The sequence below is a fragment of the Pavona decussata genome, unplaced genomic scaffold (assembly GCF_977016875.1).
Source record: "Pavona decussata unplaced genomic scaffold, jaPavDecu1.1 SCAFFOLD_92, whole genome shotgun sequence".
In the NCBI taxonomy this organism is placed as follows: domain Eukaryota; kingdom Metazoa; phylum Cnidaria; class Anthozoa; order Scleractinia; family Agariciidae; genus Pavona; species Pavona decussata.
Window position 1 is genome coordinate 2,503,299 of NW_028145509.1, and position 24,204 is coordinate 2,527,502.

The 24,204-nt window shown below is 37.8% G+C and overlaps 1 protein-coding gene across 1 annotated transcript; it reads left to right on the plus strand.

Moving 5' to 3' along the window:
• The first annotated feature begins 2,365 nt into the window (after nucleotides 1–2,365).
• LOC146473855 (uncharacterized) lies at nucleotides 2,366–17,419 on the plus strand. The gene is made up of 10 exons (XM_085117655.1): nucleotides 2,366–2,482; nucleotides 4,620–4,891; nucleotides 7,046–7,163; nucleotides 9,152–9,274; nucleotides 9,684–9,809; nucleotides 9,885–10,010; nucleotides 13,732–13,857; nucleotides 13,935–14,060; nucleotides 14,197–14,280; nucleotides 14,653–17,419. Exons 1-10 carry the CDS (start codon nucleotides 2,407–2,409, stop codon nucleotides 14,925–14,927), a joined length of 1,452 nt encoding a protein of 483 aa, XP_084973781.1. The 5' UTR covers nucleotides 2,366–2,406; the 3' UTR covers nucleotides 14,928–17,419.
• Nucleotides 17,420–24,204: the final 6,785 nt, after the last annotated feature.

Below are 24,204 nucleotides of genomic sequence, written 5' to 3' on the forward strand. Positions count from 1 at the left end.
TTTCATTCGTAACGACGCTTTCAACAGTTAATACGCATAAAATGTGGGACAAATACTTTTAATAGGCTTACATTCATAAAGTTCCAAGCCGATAAATAAGCTTACATTCTTTCGCGATGACAGTCGTGAAACACTGCGTGGCTTCTAGTTTCTTCAGAACTGAACAAGCATCGATATTGAAATCTACTATTGTCGACGCACAATATCTTCCTGAGACGACGAAAACCGTAATCGTTCGCTACATTACAAATCATATTCTTCACCACATATACTCGCTGGTAAAATCTCAGCTTAGCTGAGAACATGTCGCTCGCAATTTCAATGCTGGCGGCTCTACTAACCTAAAACAAAGCTGGCACCTCATTCCAGCGGTCTTGATTAATCGAAGTGTTCAATCTTCCTACTTACGCAACAGGCTAAGAGTAGATAAAAATAACTTAATATGAATGCGTTTCCCACCGTCGAGTCGCCAAGGACACAATAGCATGAATCCTTCGTATTTCGCGCATGCTCGTTACGGTTTTCGAATGATTGACAGATTTCTTTACTGGGGCGATCATGTCTTTCCGAAAAGTGGCAAGATCAAAGGTAGCTACCAGCGCCCCCTGATGCTGCATAAGACTCGAACTGTCGAGTCCTTGATCAGCAACCCCCCAAAAAGCTAATGAGCGACATTTTTGCCTGGTGCAATCGATCGTGATATTGTGCGGGGCTTTAAGAGAGTGGAAGGATTGGGTAAGAATCGCTATACGTTAAGAACAATCCAACACACCTGCTAAAGAGTAAACAAAAACCTCAATGCAATTTACCCACGTTGGAGCCCTACGAATGTTTATTTCATCTTTCTAATGTTTGCGCTAACGTCACGTTGACTTGTTTGAGCTTCACGGCTAGACAGTTGTGTAATAACAAATCGTAAGGACTTGTATGGCTGAAGGAGATAAACGTTTCGAAATTGGAAAAAAAATAAATAACAAAAAAAAAAAAAACCGATTGTTCAACTGAACTTGTTTGTGTGCTCTATTTGTCTTTTGTAATTAAAGTTTGATTGGAAGCGATTCGTGTAAGTTTTAGTCCACCGTTTCCACAATAATATGCCCGATTCCCTCTGAATTCCCCTAAGGTACCAAAGTCATCCGCAAATTCCTTTCTGAAAGTCCCGGCGATTTAATTATTTAGAAATATGTCCTAATATCCCGGGGATTCCACCTGCATAAATAACTGACATAAACGAATCTGCACTCAATGTATATAAATTCAAGAATGACAAAACAAAAACTGACAAAAGAATAAGAAATCAGTCCAGTGAATTATTGACTTTTGACAAATTTAAGCTTTATACGTCAAAATAATATGCCAAAAGCGAGCGTAATGTTTCATTAAAGCCTGGTTCTCATATTCCTTGTACTACGTGTGACATAATCGCCGGCAATATTCACTTTCAGTCCAAGTGAAGATACTTTTGTATAAGTGCTTACTGCCGCCATTATGAACTTTAATGAATTTTTTCATAGATTGTGCCACTTTGGTATCACCAAATTATTTCTCATTACATGATTTTATAGCCTCGGCATACGTGCAAAGTCAAGCGCGATAAAGACGATAAAGACCTGGGATATCTTGTTAATTATGTCGATGGATGATGTTCAGTAGTATCCCTGTCGGTGTCAGAGGTTTTGTGGCAGGTTTGTCGGCCGCAAATGAAAACCAGGCTTAAGCCGGCGAGAGCGGGCAGAACTTGTACGAAGGTTCGAACAGGCAGAACTCGTTCGAAGATGTTACAAGCTTTTTCAATTTATCGCCGGTTGTCATAGAGATGCCTGGAGCGGCACTGTGACTGAAAGTTAATATTTCCGGCAGTTATAGGTATTAAAGCGTCACCTGAGAGCCATACATTATCCAAAAATACAACTCTAGTTTGGTCAAAAAAAAAAAAAAAACTAGGCCTCCTCAAGTTTCTTCAAAACAACTTCCAAGTGTTTAGACGGCGCACGATGCAAAAACCTGAGACACTGTTTTATTTGTTTTGTTACATTTGGTTGCCAATATTGTTGTTCTTCCATTAATACCTTTGTTTGCTTTTGTTTTACGTGACGTATGTGTTAAACCGAGGATGAGCCAAATGACTGCGCGTTTTCAGCTTTGTTAACACATTCTCAAACGTCCACTAACTTTTTTCAGTTGTAGTCAGCCGATCACATATCCAATTCATCTTCACGTAGATGATTTCATTCGTTTTCTTTTAATGAATTATTAACGACTTTCGGGAAGTAAAACAGGAATGTTTTTGTTTTTAATTTGCATACGTTGAAAGAGTAAAAGAATTAATGTGTTGCCAGTTATTTTGTTAATTTCACACCTGACAGGAAGACCTTAGGTTAAACGACTTACAGCCAACTTAGAAACATGTTGCGGTCTCTCAGCACCGTTGTTTTCCTTGGGTGGATTTCATTTGGATTGGGTACATTAGTGTATGCGGCTGGTAAGTTTTTTTTTTTAGAATATTAAGCGGCTTAGTTGAGTTCTAGAACACAAAATTCGAACTATTTATGTTGAATATTTGAGCAATATCTACTTTTGGAAATACTAGTATTTTAATCGATGGAGAAAGTCGATCAGAAGTTCAATTAAAATGACTGCGGTCAAACCACACGCGGAAAAATTTAGGAAGAAGGCATTTATAAGGAATTTTGGAACATATTACCTCAGCTTCCTAAAGGAATAGCTAAGTTTAGTCTCCACACGTGGCCAACGAAGCAGTTCCATCCCCTTTGTGTCTAGAGAAACGAAACTACCAACAAGAAGCATTGATAAAGGTAGCTGAAGCAACCCATAGGAAACGCCAACGAAACTGCGGACTGACAATAACTTTCCTTTATTTGAACTACTCGTTTGAATTAAGCAATCAAGAACCAGTATGAGTAGGGACGGTTATCAAGGTAAAAAATGAATCATTCCCTTCGAGTACTTGTATCACCTTGTAGTTTTGTGTTATTGTTGGATGCAGGTCAACAGCTGTCTCACATACTAGTAAAAAAATATTAGCTTTCGAGGATAGTACGGCCCCTTTTTATATTAATATTTTATTCTGGTCATCATTTTTATCGGCAAAAAACGCACGCTTCCACTGGAGAAGAAAAGAGAGAGACAGACAGAAAGCTTGCGTGTGCTATTCCCACCTTCAATAACTCATTATGATGGATAGCTAAGTATTTATCGCTGAAAATTTTTGTAGTCGATTCCCGGCAATCTTATGTCCACCAGGTGGCCCAATGTTCAAGGCTTGACTGATTTTCGTTCGTTCAAATCGGCGAAAAATATTTTTTCCCATAAAAATTCCCACCAGTGGACAATATCCTTATGGCAGTTCTGACGTCATTGCAGTTGCTGTGGCAACAGGTCAGCTTGACAAAAACGACTTCTAACTTTCAGCTTTTTGCAAAATAGTTAAAAAAATAAGTCGGTGACATACCGTTTTTCTTGCTTTGCTGGGATACACCCTTAATTCTTTAACTCTTTTGGAGGTATGGCAAAAAGTCATTTAGTAGATATTGCGTTATTTCAAAAAAGGCATTTTTTCAGCTACAAAAATTTCTACTAGATAAATTTCTGCCAAGGTTTTCTATTTGAAGTTGCATACTGAATATGGCATTCATGCAAAAATATCAAAATATGTCGCCGCTCAAAAACAAATCTTTCCTGCGGCTTTCATTTCCGGATCGCGCGATTTTCTGTATTTCCACTTCCGGTGTTCTGCGCGCGTGACTTTTGATCAACATTTTGATCCATTCACCTGACCCTACATCTTAGTTATGGCGTGCTTGGGTTACGCTCGCACACGAGGCTAGAAACCCTTTCGAGTCTCCTTATCAACAGAGATTACCAGCATTCAGCCGGATTTTAGGCTTTGGGCAAACTGTAAATTACAAACTTTATTATCACACGTTCCCGAGAGGGTTTTTCAATATATCATTACATATTATTCAACATATTTACAATATTATAAAAAACAAACAATGAAACGAAATGAAAAACCCAGGAATCCACTTATCACTAAGACCAAATTGGTGATTCATTTGATACATTTAAGACACAAAGAAGCAATCATTTGCGAGAACAAACAATGATTATTTTCCACGGTCCTACTCTCTGAGACAGATTGCAATAACACTTTTAATCATTGTTTGATTTAAGTTCAACTCGTTTTTTTTATAGAATTTTAAAGCCATCGTTTTCAATATTATTTGTACAGAGTTTGCTGCTTCCTGAACCATTGTAATTCCATTTCAATTTAACGCATAACGGGACGGTGTAAAACAAAAAGACCAAGTGTGTCACAATTCACCTCGTACCCTCCCTTAACTCTATCTAGAACGGGCCTTTTTTCGTCTTTTGTGGCGTAGCATAACTTCGCGACCATTAAAGCTATCACAATGACACTTTAAGTATAAATAGTACGTCTATAGATGTTTTCAATGATGGTGTGCAACGACATAAAACGTTATAAGATGTATCATGAGCCATTATGTCACGATATTTAAATGACGGCCTTCTTGGGTTCATCATCATGAAACCACCAATCGCTCAAATCTATAGTTAACAACGTGCACTTATTTCAGTTGCAGTGCTCGCAGCAGAATACGACCGAATGTTAATATTCACCGAACCGCTAAAAGATAAAGCACTTCCAGGTCACGTGATTAGAACTGAGAGAGTGGCCGATGAAGGTGGCTGCCGAGTGAAGTGTTATTTTGAGCCAAACTGCGTGTCCGTCAATGTGGGACCAACAGATGATGGACAACAGATGTGCGAGTTGAACAATGTCACCGATGAAAGTCCATCACACTCTGCTTTGGAGGAAAGACATGGTTACATATACCATGGAGTTGAGGTATCCTTTTTTTTTTCCTATGAGCTATGAGAGCAGATAATACGGCATTAAGTTAAACCCTATAAAGCTTTCTGTCCCAGCTCGATAAAATTACTTTCTCGGTCTAAAAGAGAATAGCACCTATCGTATCACTTGAAATGCCAACGACATCCTCTGATAATGGTAATTCGATCTTAGTAACAAACAGACAAAAGTAGAGTTTTTATTGCTCTTAGGTAATTTCTAGCAATTCTGGTCATCGCTAACAGTGTTTATTATATGGAAAGGAGTGTTTTACTGAAAACTAAAACACTCGTAGAATCCATAAACCACTACATCCGGGACCTGGGTGACGCATTTTCCGTGTGTCACTCTCGCGAGTGACATATCGGCAATGACGTCACAACTCCCGCCTTTTTTGTTGAATGAACTTGGTTTGCTGTTAAGAATAAAATAATGGCGGCTGCAAGATTTGTTGTGGTAAGCGACGACGATGTAAATGCATTTTCCAAACAACAAGAGAACGAGAATACTAAGAAGAAAACGCTCTATGATCTAAAGATTTTCAGAGAATTTCTCGAAACTTGCGACGAGAAAAGAGAAATAGAGAATATTACGCCTGCGGGACTACAAGCAATCATCAAAAAGTTTGTGCTTGCTGTTCGAAAACAACAAAAAAAAAAAAACGGCGACGAGCATGAGCCCTCGTCTATCAGAGCTTTTCTGCAAAGTATCGACCACTATCTTCGAAAAAAATAACTATGGATTCTCAGTTCTTAACGACAAGGAATTCCACGAAGTGCAAGATATTTTAAAGAAGAAACAAAAGCGGTTAAAATCTATCGGCAAAGGAAACCGACCCTATGCAGCGAATCCGCTCTTAGATGAAGATATCGCAACGTTTTACACCTGCGTAGTCGTAGGAATTGACTCTCCTAGAACTCTGCTTAACGCTCTATGGTTGAACAACTGTATTTACTTCGGGATGAGGCCTGGTAAAGAACAGAGAGATCTTTGTTGGGGTGATTTGCAGTTGAAGACTGATTCAGAGGGAAACCGCTTCGTCGAGTTCAGTCGGGAAAGACAAACGAAAACGACGCGCACTGATGAAAACCCTCGAAATGTGAGGGAGAAAAAACCTCAAATGTACGAAAACAAGAACATCCCAGATCGCTGTCCTATTAATACTTACTCGGCCTACAAAAATCACCGCCCTGCAGACATAATGACCGATGAATCTCCTTTCTATCTTGCTGTTAATATTGAAAGCCCGAAACCAGGTCAAAAGTGGTTTAAATGCTCCCCGCTTGGAGTCAATTCTTTAAGAAGCTTGCTCAAGAACATGATAAAAGACTCAGGACTGAAAACGGACAAAACAACTAGTGAATCAGAGCACCAGAAAGCATTTGGTTCAGAAGCTGGTGGATAATGATGTACCTCCAAACGAAATCATTCAAATAACTGGACATAAAAACGTCAACTCGTTGAACAACTACTCAACTTTATCCGATAAGAAACAACAACAAATTTCTGCTGTGTTGTCTAACACTGCTAGCACCTCAAAAACCTTGTCAACTGTCTCGATAGAAGAGAAGACTGAGTCGGCTCGCTTTTTACCCGATGCATCTACAGGAGTTTTATTTCAAAACTGCAAAATCGGGACGGTAAACGTTCAAGTTTATTCCTGTCGTGCTGACAGGAATAAACAGATTCGTAGTGAAAAGAGACTGAAAACAACCGTATCTGATGATTCAAGCCAGAGTCAGTAATGGAGTTTTCATTACTACTTAATTTAACCAGTTTACATGTATTTGATCCCATTTACTTGTATTTTGACTGACATTTTTATACCTGGGGCACTGAGTATCTTTTATTTTGTATCAAGCTCAGAGTTTGTAAAATGCCCAGTATCTGTGTTAAATCCAACTTTTCAATCTCCATCACGTATGTTTATTGTCCATGTAATAAAACGAAAATTACACGGTGGCTTAAAAATATGAATTTTATTTTCTCGTGTTAAAAACAATATTTTACTCACTCGCTTCGCTCGTACGCAAAATATTGTTTTTACCACTCGAAAATAAAATTCATATCTTTGCGCCGCCGTGTAATATCCTCTATATATTTTAATTGTAGATATTTATCCCTCAATGTACTTGCCCATTTTACTTTCAGAATTTTTGCCACGGTAATCCTTGCACTGGAAACAATTTTCTATGTCAAGTTGGGTTCACTAACAAAGGATTCAGATGCGTCTGTAAAGCGGGTTATTCAGGAGAGAGGTGTAATGAAGGTAAGTTGATGTAAGATAATCCAACGGTAAATGTACCACGGCTTAAAATTAACAATATACCATTCCATTCTATGCCTCATCCAGCAAAAAAAAATGCATTGCAGACGGTGCTATCTTGCAAGTATAAGTGACTTTTGTTTTCCAATTTAGAGCAACATCATCCTGAGTAACTGATGTTTACTTTTAATCACACCTGAAACAGGTTCAGTTACAAGTTATGATGTATCACCAGAACAATTTTTTTTTTGTTTGTTTTACTGGTTTGTTCTGCCTAATATTTAAGTTGATTTGGCTGTTCAATAAACAAAGTACATGCCTAAAAATATAGAGAAATAAAAGGCGTCTTTTACCAGCCTATAGTATGTCCCATAGGGAATCTACCAAGTTAAGGATGGTGACTACTAAAATGGAAGTTTTTTTTGTGTGGTTTATAATCAGAACTTAGCAAGGGCTGTTGAAATCCAAAAACAAAACTTGGGCTAAAAATAACCACCTTTTTTTAGAGATAATCAAGAAACAATTATTCTTAAAACCAGTAAAACACAAAGCAAAAATTGACGTTTTTCTTTTTTTTTTTCCAAATTGAAGTTTTGTTATCTCTGAAAAATGCATGGTTACCCAATTTTTTTTTTTTTTTTTTTGGATACCAAGAGCACTTGCTCCGTTATCCTTTCTCTGCATAGTTTTAAACGGCGCAAAAAAATCCCTGTATTAGTAGGCAGCATCCATAGGAAACCCGAGTATCTAAAGATTGGCAGAACGTATGAGCAGTAACAAAAGTAGGCACTGTCCTTAAAACTGGATGATCTTTAATTTTCATCAGTTCCTTTGTCTTAACGCATAACAATGATCACGTGACACATCACCTGAACAAAAAAAAAAACTAATTGTTTAAAACGCCGACATGCCAGGAAATTTTCTTCATACTGATAAATAACGATCTCATGTTTTTAAATTAAATTTATAAACAATCAAAGGTTAAAGTTAGGACTGGGAATCACCTTTGACATCACAAATGTTTTTTTTTTGTTTTTTTTTTTTCGGGAACAATGGGTATTCATTCCAAACGTTAAGGGCTGTGGATATTTAATCTTTTTTAGGGAAAAAAAAAACACGTTTTTGTTTGATGCTTTCTTTTAAAACCATTGTCTACCCGTCATATTTTTTGCTTTCTACAGAAAACCGATTACGTGACTTGTCACGTGATCTATAGAGGAGATTTTGTGCTTTAATGAGTAAAGGATGATAAGACCTTTCTATCTCCAAATTTCATTTCATTGTTATTCACATAGATTAAGTTACATAGAATAAATCATATTTTTTTCTTTATAAAACTCTTAAACCAGGCCTTAAACAACTTGAGTTAAAGTCAGTTACAGCAATTATGATAGCGTCTTGAAGGTGAAATCAATTTTAAACACCAAGAGAAATTAGGTTCTACTACCTTTTCAGCTATCAGAAATGGTATATTTGTACAACACCCATACCTGCTCCTGTTACCTTGTTCTGCCAATGCAGTTTGTGTAAATACACCAGTATGGTTTGAGTGTAAATGTAGACCCACTTTACTATGTAGAAGGCATAGATTGTGTAATCGATTGTGTAGTAAGTCAGCTCGACCTTTCGTTGATTGGTTCATATTCGGTTGCTCGCATAACTGCGTTTCTCAGTCTAGACTCATTTGACCAATCTGAAGAATTAAGACAAAACTTTGGACTCATTCACTTATATGCACTACGGGAATGCGCGACTGCTCTCCATTTGCTAACTGTAACAATGTCCCTAGCTCTTACGGATGCAGATGTAAATCTGGTTTCACAGGAAATGGAAAAACTTGCTCTGGTAAACGCTGCTTTACATAACTTAGAACGTGTATAATAAATCGATATAGTTCAATACGTCATTTTATATTTAAAATCCATTGAAATGGAATGAAATGCAAGAACTAAGACGAAACCTTGGACTAATTTACTTGTTTATACTTTCAGATATAGATGAATGCACTACGACAAGGCACGAGTGCTCTCCATTTGCTGACTGTAATAATGTCCCTGGCTCATACGGATGCAGATGTAAATCTGGTTTCACAGGAAATGGAAAAACTTGCTCTGGTAAACGCTGCTTTACATAACTTAGAATGTGTATAATAAATCGAAATAGTTCAGTACCTCATTTTAGATTTCAAATTCATTGAAACTTCAATAAAAAACGACCTTTAAATAACTTTGGTTTTGTGGTTTTTTCTCTGTATATTAATAGCCAACACCTCGGTTTCTCAGTTCTGAGAGAGACTTCTGAATCAATTTGATGGTATTGCCATTTATTGAAGTCATCATTCCAAACTGGATAGTAAATTTGATTGGTTAACGGTCATCATCTTCCTCAATAAATTATTGGAGTGATTTTAACTCGCAGAAAACGCATTTTTTTGACTGAGAGCAATGCAGATGCAACTCTACTATTACCACTACTATTAAATAATCTGTTTGATTGCTGTAACAAAAAAATGATTTCTTTCAGACCTGGATGAATGCAATACTCCAGGTTCCAATGACTGTTCGCCAAACGCAGATTGTGGAAATACACCGGGATCGTTTGAATGTAATTGCAGACCAGGTTATACCGGAGAGGGCGCAGTTTGTAATGGTAGGTTTTATTAAAAAAGGAAGCTGCACTCATGAAAACATTTTGTTCAAAGTAAAACATTTCAACCTCTTTCAGATGTGGACGAATGCAACATACCAGGTGCTGTTTCCTGTTCTGTCAGTGCGGATTGTGTAAATAAACCAGGATCTTTTGAGTGTAAATGCCGACCAGGTTTCACTGGAAATGGCATCGATTGTGATGGTAAGTCAGCTCCTCTTTTCCGGGTTTAGTTCATCTTTACTTGCTCGATTAACGATTTTTCTCGGTCTTGATTAATTTGAAGCTGAAGAATAAAGAGAAGGTTTTAGGTTCATTTAATTGTTTACACTCTCAGATTTCAACGAATCCATTGCACATTAGAAATACTTAAAATTGTGCTTTGCAAATTGCTGTACTGCAAAAATTTTACCTAAAAGCAATCAGTTACAACATACATGTAATAGCGTATTGAAGATAAATTCGATTTTAAACACTACGAGAAAAAGCCAGTGTCAGAAATTAGGTTCTAATGCCTTTTCAGTTGTAGTACCTGTTCTCTTGTGAACAAATGTTGTCAGAGTTGACTTTCGTTTACAATGTTCAAAGTTAGCACACAACGCTATAAGCACTGACGCTGGAATAAAATTTACATAATGATTATCATTATCCTCGTTATTAAATTAAAGATCACGCATAATAATCTGTTCATGTTGTCCTTCAGCAGCATGGTTAAAAATATATAAAACTGTTCAATTGAGGCCTTAAACTGCTGTTTAAAAGTAAAAACTAAAATCCAAGCTTTCGCCGATCAATAGCCTCCCACGCAGACGTTCTTAGGGGTTCGTCACGCGTTCCTGCCCCACGAACGTCTGCTGAAACGAACAGCCACTTCCGTTCGCCGGCAAATTGCCTTTGTCTGAACAGACCAATCAGCATTGACTCATTATGACAAGTACATGCTGCGAAACAACGGAAATCATCACCCGTGGAGATATTTTCGGTTCCGGACGTGCATATAGTTTATCCTGGTTTATACGATTGAAATTTTTCCTTCCATCACACCCTGCATTTTCTTCAGTGATTTCACTGAGAGAAGCGGCAAGAATTCCAATATTTGCCAATTTGTCTACCTGGTCTTTCATAAGATTTACAAGCGGCGAAACCACAATAACAAATAGTGACCAGCAGCTTCAAGAATTGAATTGTAAACAAACGATAGAGCTTGATAAATAAGTGACTTTCCATAACCAGTTGGAAGGTTTACGAACACATCAGTTTTCTTATGCGCAAATTGCACTATGACTTCTCTTTGATACGCATTCAACTCCCTTATACTAAACGTTTGGCACACATGACCAAAAACCACATTTAAGCTCCGCCATCCTGTCTAGGGTAATATTTTTAATATCAAGCACGAGTTTACCCAAAATTGGGAAACGACTCCTAATTGGTCCGCAGTCGACGAACGGAAGTGGCTGTTCGTTTCAGCAGACGTTCGTGAGGCAGGAACGCGTGACGAACCCCTAAGAACGTCTGCGTAGGAGGCTACCCGATCAACGGCATCATCAGGGATGACAAAATATTCCGCGCGCGCTGTATATATATGCAAAGAGAGTGTAGGGTGAAGGGTGAAATGTGTGAAAAATGTGGCGTATGTGTGAAAGCTATAGAAATAAACGTATGCCTTCCCAGTGATAAAGGTACTGAATTCTGCGTCATACAACAGGATACATACACACTGGTCGCCCTTGACCATCTTAATGACGCCAACACCTACCAAAAAGTGTCCCGCATGTCAGCCAAGACAGTCGATAATAAAGTAAACACAGTCTGGAGTAAAGATCTGCCGACAAAATGAATTCCCTCCCTTTGTCCAAAAGAGCTTCCTTGCGTCAAACACAGACCTGCCCAAATTCTACCATCTCATCAAGAACCACAAAGCAGGTGCCGATATCAAAATACGACCTATCGTATCCAACGTCAACGGACCTACCCAACGGATTTCATGGCTTCTCGCCAACGCCCTCAAACCTATGCTAAAACATGTCCCAGCCCATTTAGAAAACAGTCTCGAACTTATTAGATGTATCCAAGCTGGCGATCTCACCACAAACAAAGCGCTACCTTATCCATGTAGCCTCGATGTGGTGTCCTTATATACCACAATACCTATACAAGAAGCCATCACCAACGCTACAGACAGAATCCAAAACGCAGTACTCCACCTCTCAAAACAAGATGTTTCAGACCTCCTCCAAGTCACGCTAAACAACATGTACTTCTCCTTCAGAGATCAAGTTTTTCGCCAAAAAGAAGGCCTACCTATGGGTTCTAGCATTTCAAGCATATTGGCCATCCTATTTATGGATAAACTTGTATCCATCGCCCTCTCCTCGCACCTAATGATAAACCCTTACAAGAGATATGTAGACGACATCTATCTCCAAACGACTAATGAAGAAACAGCTGACCACTTCCACAAGATAATAAACAATGTGCACCCTAACTTGAAATTTGAAATCGAAAAACCACAAACAACACCGAATGGCCAATAGCTGTCGTTGCTGGACTTCAAAGTCACCATATCACAGGATGGCAACAGCTCTTTTGAATTCTACAAAAAGCCAGCCAAGAAACCACTATTTGTCCACTATCAGTCAGCCATGCCAACCAAATCCAAACTCAACTTCATTCGCAACGAGAGAAAACGCATTGAAGACAGATGCTCCTCAAATACATCTACAAAACAACACCTGGGCGCATTCGATGACATCCTTCGCCTTAACGGTTACCCAGAGAACAGTATAGAGCAGGCAAAATGCCCATAAAATCTTCAACGAAACTCTCAGCCTACCGGCATGGAGTGGTCGTACCTTAACATCCCTTTTTTTGAACGACTCAATCACAAGATCACTAACATTTTAAGAAAGGAAAACATCTCAGTGCGCGTTGCCCACAAGTCCTACACGCTCAGACAAGCCCTATCCCACACCTCCAAGGAGCGCAAATGCACCAGAGTCAAATGCCCCATCGCTAACACAGGATTGTGTTTACGAAGAAATGCAGTGTACCAGCTCACGTGCAACAGATGCGATCAACAATACATTGGTAGCACAACACGCTTCATCCATGACCGCGTAAGAGAACATCTCAATAACGATAACTCCTCCGTTAAAAAACACATCTCTTCCTTCCAGAACAACGACCATAAAGGCATTAACATCAAAATTATTATGAGCAAAAACGATCCCGCTAATCTACGCCTCAGTACGAAGCATTTTACATCAGAAAATACAAGCCCACACTCAATTCCCGAGAGGAATGTACTGAATTCGCGGAACAGCTATTTTAATATTTCATTTTAGAGACTACAATCCATAATTAGAACCTTGTATAACGCTCACAGTTTATTTCTATAGCTTTCACACATACGCCACATTTTTCACACATTTCACCCTTCACCATACACTCTCTTTGCATATATATACAGCGCGCGCGGAATATTTTCTCATCCCCGATGATGCCGTTGATCGGCGAAAGCTTGGTTTTTACTTTAGTTTTTACTTGTAAACAGCAGTTTAAGGCCTCAATTGAACAGCTTTATATATCACGCATAATGCCAATAGCCAGAAGTAATTTTGTAAGGCAAAGTTTATGCTCTACATCCGTCTTCTTGGCTGCTCAAGTCCGTCTGAATCAATTTGTCGGTAATTCCATTTAGTTGCGTCATCATTCGGAAACTGGATAGTGAATTTGATTGGCTACCTGTCATCATTTTCCTTAATAAATTATTGAAGTTATTTTTCACACACAAAACATATTTCTTGTTGGAACGCAAGGTAGACTTATTCTAACACTACTACTACTACTACTACTACTACTACTACTACGACGACTAAATATTCTGATTGGTTGCTTTTTTTTTTTTTTTTTTTTTTTTCAGATCTTGATGAATGCAATATTCCAGGTGCCAATAATTGCTCATCGAACGCAGATTGTGTAAATACATCGGGATCGTTTGAATGTAATTGCAGATCAGGTTACACAGGAGAGGGTGTAGTTTGCAATGGTACGTTTTTATTAAAAATTGATTCTGAATTCATGAATACATTTTGTTCAAAATCAAAACATTTAAACCTCTTTCAGATGTGGACGAGTGCAACATGCCTGTTGCTGTTTCCTGTTCTGCTAATGCGGATTGTGTTAATAATCCTGGATCTTTTGAGTGTAAATGCAGGCCAGGTTTCACTGGAGATGGCATCGATTGTGATGGTAAGTCAGCTCCTCCTTCCTTGATTTGGTTGATATTCGCTCGCTCTATTAACAACTTTTCTCGGTCTGGGTTCATTTGACCCAGCTGAAGAATAAAAAGAAAACTTTCGGCTCATCTAATTGTTTATACTGTCAGATATCGATGAATGCAGTACGGCAAGTCACACATGCCCTACTTTTGCTGACTGTAACAATGTTCCTGGCTCATACGAATGCTCAGGTAATTCTGCGCTGGTTAATGCTTTTTTAACACCCTTTGCATTACTTAAAAATGTGTAGAATAGATGAAAAAATATTCAATACTTCCTGTTAGATTTCAGGTCCAATTAACTTAAATGAAACAGGACCTTTAAATTTATTTCATTCTGTGGTTAAAAGGCTCTTTGGTTTAACAAGATGCTGTCTATTTTGACGGGAACCTTAATTTCCTTGCTCGACGGAAAATAAATTACAGTTTTGTCGGGTTTTTGATTCTGTTTTTGCTGTTTTTTTTTTTGTTGTTTTTTTTTTTTGTTTACAATTTTCAACATCGGCGTAATGCTTTCATTACCAACCATTACGAAACAAATGTGTACGTTTTTATCTTCTACAGCTCTTGTCTGTGAAAATGAACAACTGAAGATAAGATGCGATGAAGAAAGAATCATTGACGTTATCTCTGCAAATTATGGTCGACTAGATGTTCTAACCTGCAAACATCCAAAAATGAGCAACATCAACTGCCGAGCCAGAAATTCCCTTGAGAAGGTTCAGGAGACTTGTCAAAACCAAACGAGCTGCACGCTTCTTGCTAATAACTTTTTTTTTGGAGATCCTTGCAAAAGAACGTACAAATATTTGCTTGTTGAATACATTTGTGCTAACTAAAGGAAGTACACTATCATGGTGTGCGTATATATAAAGAAGATTACTTCTAACGCAAAATGGCAAATCCTTAATTTATTTCATAACGCATCACGTGTCAAGAGATAGAGAATTGGTACAAAAAATGGTGCTTTAGAGCCCATGGGTATATGTTAAGGTGGCCGAACACTTTTTTTTCTAGTATACAGGTGTAATGTAAGCGGTTTTTTGAAAACTACGTACTTCTGGGTGCCAGAAATTAGCGTGGTGCAAGATAAACTAATAAAGGAATGAATTTGAGTACTTGTTGTTGAGCTAGGTCCAGTTTCCATTGCAAGGCAGCGAGCGAAAAACTGACAAACTACTGACATGATGACACTGCTTTCATGTAACTTTAACAGAGGGATCTTCTCTAAATATCCGTTTTACACTTTACTGTTTTGTGAAGATACCCTCCGTCATATTTTGATTTTTGTTTGCAGGCGACTTATGCTTTTAGAGAACTACTGTATTGTTAAATTTCACGAAACTCTAACAGGCGGTTCCGTTGAAAACAGTTCATTTCCCTTAACACAACCAGTCACAATTTTTGGTCAATTGCGCATGTGTGACATTGTGTGACAGCTCTTCATAAAATCGCTTTATTTGTTCGGTGACGAAAGAAAACAAAGGTTCGCAAACGGGACACTGGATTATTTCAAGGGTAAAACTTTTAAACTGGACTCTGGCTTAATATTCATTCTGGCTTAACATTCAATAATCATATCTCATCATTATCATTATCATCCTTGCTATCTCGCTTGTGTCAAATAAGTAGGGTACGTCACCTGTTTTCCAATGAAGATTTGTATTTAATAATCAACTCTGTAGTGTTTAGTAAATTATTTTACTGTTCCACTTTGTGGGCTGGTACTTATAAACAGAACATCTATAAATTACAACTTATGCAGAACTTTGCTGCCCGTATACTAACTGACACAGGGAAATACAATCATATTACTCAGACCTTGAAAGCTCTTGGCTGGCTGACCATTAAGGAACAACTTCGGTTGCGAGACGCGACAATGATGTACAAATGTATTGACAATTTAGTGCCACTATATATTAGCTGTAAAATAGGGAAAGCAATCCAATGCGCACGCTTACAACCTCCGCAACGGTGAAGATCCAAACCTATCAGGATGCCGGACAGCGGCTGCCCAAAGTGGCTTTTTTTTATAGGGAAACAAAAGTGTGGAATAGTCTCAGAAACAACATTAGAACTGCCCGATCATTAAGAGCGGTTGTCAGTAACTTTCGAGAATCCGGCGACAGAAGCGAAAATTCGAATTTTTTTTATTTGCCCCAAAAGACCCTTTTGGTGAACTATTTTCAAAAATAATATTTAAAAGTTCCAGCGAATTTTTATTTTGGCAAAAATTGGAAAGTTCGAAATCGGCCAAAACGTGGCCGATGACCCTATCGAAATTATGCAAATTAGTACATTTTTAAAACTCTCGCGTTCAAGGCAAGGCAGCGTTTTCTCGAGTTGACACTTTCACAATCGTTTTCACATCCCTTGTGCTTGATTCCAAACTATATTTTATCTCCACCTAAACATTCTTTCATTTAAAGTTGCCCACGTAAAGAATACAATGTTTGCTAAAACCTTAGAAAGAGTGATTTTTGCCATATTTCAGATGACCTTATCATCAAGGGTATACAAATATACTGGTAATAAAAGAGCTTTTTTTGAACGGGAAATTGTTCTTATTTATCATGTTAAAATATTTAGTTTGGCCCGTGAAAAGCGAACGCGCTAGGTCGAGATGTGTGGAATGCACTTTGACACAATTCGCCATTTCAGTACTCCATGTTCCTCCTGTTACTTTGCACTTATCAATACACTTCACGGAAGCTTTTAGATAAAAGCCAAGGTCTCTGTGTTCATTTCATGCTTTTACACACGTAAATAACTAGCTTCAAACTTGAGTGCACCCCATATTAGCATTAGGTTATCAAATGATTCCTTTCAGGTGAAATTTTCGAGTTTATATTGAGCCGTTCAAGCGAGATGAAAGAGCTGTTCCCAGGGAAATAACTTGAAATCAGTGAAATTAATACCCTGTCTCTCATATCATGCCACACTTCCAAACTACCGTTATTATTAAGCTAGAAAGTGTAAATGCTCATTTTTTACGTGGACCTATAACAGAATTTGCCTAAAATATTACGAATAAAGTCCACCACAAGAAAACACTGAAAAAATCGCGCACCGACGTAGATGTAAACATCAGCCGTTTCTCAACTTGCCACATGAATAAAACGCGTCGGTTATTTGACCTCTGATACATTTATGACGAAAAAGTAGAAACAAAAAATCTTCTCTATGCCCATCTGTATAAATGCACTCGCTAATCAGGCTTTGATTTTCTGTGTGTTTGTCGAAAATACTGAAGAATAGTGCAACATTGTTACGGCTCTTTCATCTCGCTTGAACGGCTCAATATAAACTCGAAAATTTCACCTGAAAGGAATCATTTGATAACCTAATGCTAATATGGGGTGCACTCAAGTTTGAAGCTAGTTATTTACGTGTGTAAAAGCATGAAATGAACACAGAGACCTTGGCTTTTATCTAAAAGTTTCCGTGAAGTGTATTGATAAGTGCAAAGTAACAGGAGGAACATGGAGTACTGAAATGGCGAATTGTGTCAAAGTGCATTCCACACATCTCGACCTAGCGCGCTCGCTTTTCACGGGCCAAACTAAATATTTTAACATGATAAATAAGAACAATTTCCCGTTCAAAAAAAGCTCTTTTATTACCAGTATATTTGTATACCTTTGATGATATGGTCATCTGAAATATGGCAAAAATCACTCTATCTAAGGAATAGCAAACATTGTATTCTTTACGTGGGCAACTTTAAATGAAAGAATGTTTAGGTGGAGATAAAATATAGTTTGGAATCAAACACAAGGGATGTAAAAACGATTGTGAAAGTGTCAACTCGAGAAAACGCTGCCTTGCCTTGAACGCGAGAGTTTTAAAAATGTACTAATTTGCATAATTTCGATCGGGTCATCGGCCACGTTTTGGCCGATTTCGAACTTTCCAATTTTTGCCAAAACAAAAATTCGCTGGAACTTTTAAATATTATTTTTGAAAATAGTTCACCAAAAGGGTCTTTTGGGGCAAATAAAAAAAATTCGAATTTTCGCTTCTGTCGCCGGATTCTCGAAAGTTACTGACAACCGCTCTTAAGATCATTCAAAAAACATGCAAAGGCAGAATTAATGAAAAAAATAGGAGACCGGTTGTTGATTATTTTAGCAGTAGCAATTTAATGTTGTTATTATATTAAGAATATGTAAGTTTTTATTTTTTATCGTTAATTTTAGTTGTATCTATACATGTTCTAAATTACTCCTGAAAAACCCTTCGGGGAGATTTAATAAAGTATTGAATGTATTTAACTTATTTAACTTTGTGATCCATTTGATAAAAATAAAGGGATCAATTTATCTAGGCCATATATTACCACAACCCCTGCGCGCGCTTACTATCATCACTAAAGGAATGAACTTGTAATTCACGCGCAAACTGTGTTCGGCTACCTTAACTGCCACAAAGTTATGTTTCATCAATTTTAGCCTCTAGTAGTAACAAGCACTACAGACAGTCATTAGCAGCACATCAAAGAGCCAAGTAAACCAAAATGAAAGCAAACGCGAAACTACTTTCGGCACTCAATTAAACTTTAATTGCTCCGCAATAGATAACTTCATTCGTTATATTTTACAGAGCGCTGATTTACTATTTCTAGACTGTGCAGGATTCCAGGGAGACGAAATGACTAAAAGAAAGTCGCATTTTCTGCGAAAACAATTAAAAACGGCCTGGGGCCCGCTTGTCAAACGTCCTGGGAACCCATAAGGCCCGATAAGCAGCTTTTAGTCAATGATCGACTAGTTATTTTTTTAGAACAAACTTGCTATCTGAGTTTCATAAAGTGATGAATATCTCAAAATCAAGCGTTTAAAAACGTACTAGAATTTTTGTTTGCCAAACATTGTACATGAGTGTCCCTGAATAATCTACAATTTTATATACTTTGAACATGGCTTGTATGTTTTTAATCCTTTTAGTTAGAGAAACGTCATAAGGCTAACCTCTAGTTTTTCCTTTCCAAGATATTATGTAACGTTACGTTATGTTATGTTATGTTATGTTATGTTATGTTATGTTATGTTATGTTATGTTATGTTATGTTATGTTATGTTATGTTATGCTATGCTATGCTATGCTATGCTATGCTATGTTATGTTATGTTATGTTAAGTTATGTTAAGTTATGTTAAGTTTTGTTATGTTATGTTTATATGTTATGTTATGTTTTATAACATAGCGCGCGCGCATCCTAATCTAATTTCTATTGGCGTCATCATGGTATATTTCTCAACATACGCACGGCCGTGCGTCCATCCGATGACGTGTGCAAGTTAGATGAAGGAGAAGCATGCGCGCGCTATGTTATAAAAAACTTTTACAGAGGGACAGCACCATAAAAAATGTATATTTATAAGAGCTTGTCGAAGTGAATGAAACGTTAAGATTAAACCAATATGAAAAACCACCTTAACCTTTTTTTTTGTTCAGAGTTTTTGTTATTAATCAGGAACAAAACCTGTTTTCCAGAAATCGTTTACTTTATTTTCACTGGTATAAAAGAATTGGTTCATGCTTTTAGCTGTGCGTATATCGAGCTATGGATGCATTGGGAAGTTTGGAGAGCACTCAAGAAGCTAGAGTTGCTCTCGGCTACGCCTCGAGCAACTCTTACGCTTCTCTCGTGCTCTCCAAACTTCCCGCGTGCATCCATAACTCGATATACGCACGCTAAGCATGAACCAATTCTTAAATGTTATTTTATGTCATGTTATTTTTATGTTACGTTACGTTACGTTATGTTGTTATGTTATGTTATTGTTATGTTACGTTACGTTACGTTATGTTATGTTGTTATGTTATGCTATGTTATTGCTACGTTACGTTACGTTACGTTACGTTAATACGTTATGTTATGTTATTGTTATTGTTATGTTATCGTTATGTTACACGTCCCGTCACGTCACGTCATGTCACGTTACGTCATGTTATGTTATGTTATTTTATGTTATGTCCAAAAAAATTATCTCCTGTGACGTTGCGTGTCTCTTTGGGGGTACCGAATTAAGGGCCACAATTCCGAGACTAACAAAACTATGACAATGACACTAGAAGCATACAAGAAATGTTTTCTTTTTGGTCCGCAACAGCAAACGATCGATGACATGATAAGATGTGGTAAATACGTCACGATTAAAAAGACGGTTATTTTAAATCCACCATCTAGGATTTCTAGATTTCCCCAAAGCTTAAAGACAGTTCCAAAATTGAACGAAGAGTAATCAAAACCACTAAAGAAAAACTAATATGAGCTAAAAAAAAAAACAATCGTTTCAGTAAAGATAGTAAACATGACCTGGCCATGGTAACATCAAAATCAATGAACGATAACGGTCCATATCAATTTGTTTCCAGCTTCATGTCCTTTTCTCGTATTTCAAATAGTAATTCTGGTTAACTGTCCTCACTAGTCTAGGAAGGTTTTAAGCTATATAGGTTGATCTTTGATCACATGCATTAATTGGCAAAAACGACCAAACTAGCTACAAATAAACGAACTCTATAAAGTGAAACTGCTAGGTAAATTTAAGTATAGTATGATGAAGAGTTTTATTACGCTCTATTAGTTAGGGTGTCCCTTCTGTTATCATAATTTTGTTTCATAAATGTTAATGAAGTAAAATGTTAGCGATGAAGTTAGCAGTGTCTCCTACAGCTTCTTTTTACGTCCGCTTAAACGGGTACATCCCTCTGTTGCAAAAGCCAACGAAGAAGAGAATCAACCAATGACATTACTAAAGGACCCAACAGAAACCCAGCGTTTCTATTGATTCCATATACTTCTCTATCCCCAGTGAGAGACAACGGGTTTTCGTTTAAAAACATTTTAGTAAACGAATATTTACATATTTTTCATGTGTGGTTTACAAATTTTCGTGTGTAGGCTGTGCAGCTTGCTATGCCGGTGAGACCACCAGATATTTAAACACACGTGTAAGGGAACACTTGGAAACGGACAGATCTTCAAGCATTTAGAGACTTCCCCAGCATGTCGCTCTGCATACTCCCGTGTCAATTTTGCCATCATCAATCAGGCATCCACGCGGTTTGCCCTTAAAATCAAAGAAGTGTTGCCCATAGTTTGGGACAAACCAACACTTAAAGCACAGGTCAAACATGTTAATTTAAAATTTCCTGTTTAATTTTGTATTACTATTGTTATAGTCTTAGTTATTGCTATTATTATTGTAATTCAATTCCCGGACTCGGTGTTATATGTGGGTTGAGTTTGTTGTTGGTTCTTGCCCTTATTCGGAAAGGTTTTCTCCGGGTACTCCAGTTTCCCCCTCTCCTATAAAAACGAACACTTCTAAATTCCAATTCGATCTGGAAGGTGTCCACAATTAGTGCCCTGTGCTAAATAAATTAACACTTAAATAAAGTGATTTATTTATTTATTATAATTAACAAGTGGATTATGAGCTCGAGATTTCTATCGCGTGATGCGCCCCAATCAGCTAAACGCTTAGAAATGGAGGGCGAATTGTTTTAGTATAAATCTACTACTCGTTCAAAACTTAGCAAGTAAATTATCTATATCCTCATCGCAGACACTTCGAAAACGCGACGAAGCGGCCGCCATTAATTGTTGACAACCGCTACTCACTATTTATCACAGAATAGATAGCGAGTAGCGTAGCCAATCAGAGAACAGCATTCGTGATAGAACACTAGTGGATCTATACTAATTATTATTAGCACAGCACAATTTCGATTTGCCGCATTTTGTCTTGGAGCCAAGTCACAGGGAGATCGAGAGTCTGTTCTCCGTATTACCCGGTGTTTTTCGTAATGTAAGAGAACATATTCATATATACATGAGCTTTCCGACAGGACAAGAGAAACTGTGCATAAAAAAGTGGGTGTCCATAAAGTCGGCTCTACTTCACCTTTGTAAATAGTTTAGTATATAGACTGTGATTTATACTGTAATTTGATTATCCTGAAGGGTATTAAATATACAAAAACAAGAAACAACTATTTCCATAGCTACTAAATAACTTTTTTTAAAATAACTAACTAATCGTCAATTTCCCAAATTAATTAATATTTTGCAAAATTCATGCATGTATTTTGTACTGTCTTGACAACTCAAAATCAACACAATTTTTGAATCGCAGGCAGTTAATTTTCAGGGCTATAATTGGCATGTTGTTAAACGTGAGGCCAATCTGAGTAAAAGTCAATATGTGACTTTTTATTAATGTTAGCTTAATTTGTCCCCACTTGGGGTATTTCTTTAAATTTTCCCATAAGTAAGGGCAAATAAATCAATAATTCCCAAAGTAATGAGTCACATTACACATCTTTACAACAATGTATATAAAAATAAAATTCATACCATAGTAGTAATGAATTAAAAAGAGCTTTTCTACATTGGTTGTTGTTCAGAACTTTTAGTTTAAACTATTGTTTAAAGGAGAATAAAATACCTTACAGACTGGTTTGAGTGCGGTTCATGTAAAATGAGGTGTCTAGGAATAATGGTCTTATTTTCGAGGTCATAAAAATAGTTCATTTTCCTAGTAAACAGTGCATGTTCAGATCCCCTTTTTCAAGGACAAGGTTCAGTGTTTGATATCCTGTTTCAAAGGGAAAGGGAAAGTTTTATCATCGTCAGCGTTCAGTTCAGCGGCTCTAATCTTAGCGTTATTGTTATTTTATTTTATTTTATTTTTTTTTATTATTTTGCATGTCTCGATATAATTTACTCGATCGTCCTTCTCGCGATTACTCGGCCTTACACGACGACCAAGAGTAATATTCCACGATATCTTTGAATTTCCTGCCGAAAAAACGCAAGCAGGGGCCATTGTGCGGTTCAAATTTAGTCCACGGCCCTTGCTACGCCTGGCGGTAATATCAATCCAAACGATAACCTTGCTGACCTCACCGTCCAAGATAAGGCCGAAAAAGAAGAATTAGAAATCGGGTGGAAGTTGGAAATTGACGGCTAAACGTTAGCGGAAATCCCAATTGCAAAGTCAATCCCGTCACCCTGTGCCCGTTGCAAATGTACTTTCCCCTTGCGTCGCCAGCTCTTACTACAAAACAGCTCCGGGCGGATGTGGATGGGGTGCTGGTCCATCACATGTGTAATTCCAGGATTTTAACAAGTTAAGATTAGGGCAATTTCCCAATGTACACTCCTGCGTTGAGAGATGAACTGAAATAACAGATAAGTATAATAAAACATTAAAGCCCGAAAATTCCAGACAAGGTACTCCAGCAGGGGCTTAAGAGGCCAAGCGCCTAAGAAACGACCGATGATTTCCGGCAAAAGAAAATAGAGGTTACCAAAAACGATTTTCTTTTGTTTCAGTTCGCTTTTTTTTCGTTCGCATCGAAGTTCTGTCCTCTGATGGCAGCCATATTGGGCGAAAAATAAACCCTTTCGATAAGAGGTTAACGTTACGGAGAATTGGATATTCAGCGTTGTATTTCGTTACATACATTCCAACGGAAGTCAGGCGGTCGTCGCTTCAGGCCAGTGGTCTGTTGACCGTGACGTCCGTTGGAGTGTATGTAACGAAATACTACGCTCATCCCATTTTTTTTTTTTTTTTGGACTGCGACTAAACCAGCAGGGGAAATTTTTGCTTCGATTCACTGCCATCATAAGGAGGCAGGCGTGGCCGAGTGGTTAGGGCACCGGACTTGAAATCTGGTGGTCCCGGGTCCAAGTCCCGCTCAGACCGCTAGCTGGGGTTGTTTCTCGGCAGCCCCAAGTTCAACTCCTCGGCTCCCCAAGGGTTTAGTTAAGGAAGTGAACTCAATTTTGTACGGTTTCATCTGGAACGGGAAGGATAAAGTTAAACGCCAGGCTCTTGTATCAGACCCTAAGAAGGGAGGATTAAAAATGCTAGACATTGAGTCCATGATTAAGGCAAAGCGAGTAGCCTTCATGAAAAAAAAAATTCTAGAGGAGTACCCAAGTCCCTGGAAAACTATTTTGAACAACTTGTTATCACCAATTGGCGGATGTTTTGTCCTGCATTGTAATTTTGACACTTCTAAGCTTAAGATTCAGTTGCCAGCATATTATAAGGAGTGTCTAGAAGCGTGGTCGGACTTAACCGGAAAATCCGAG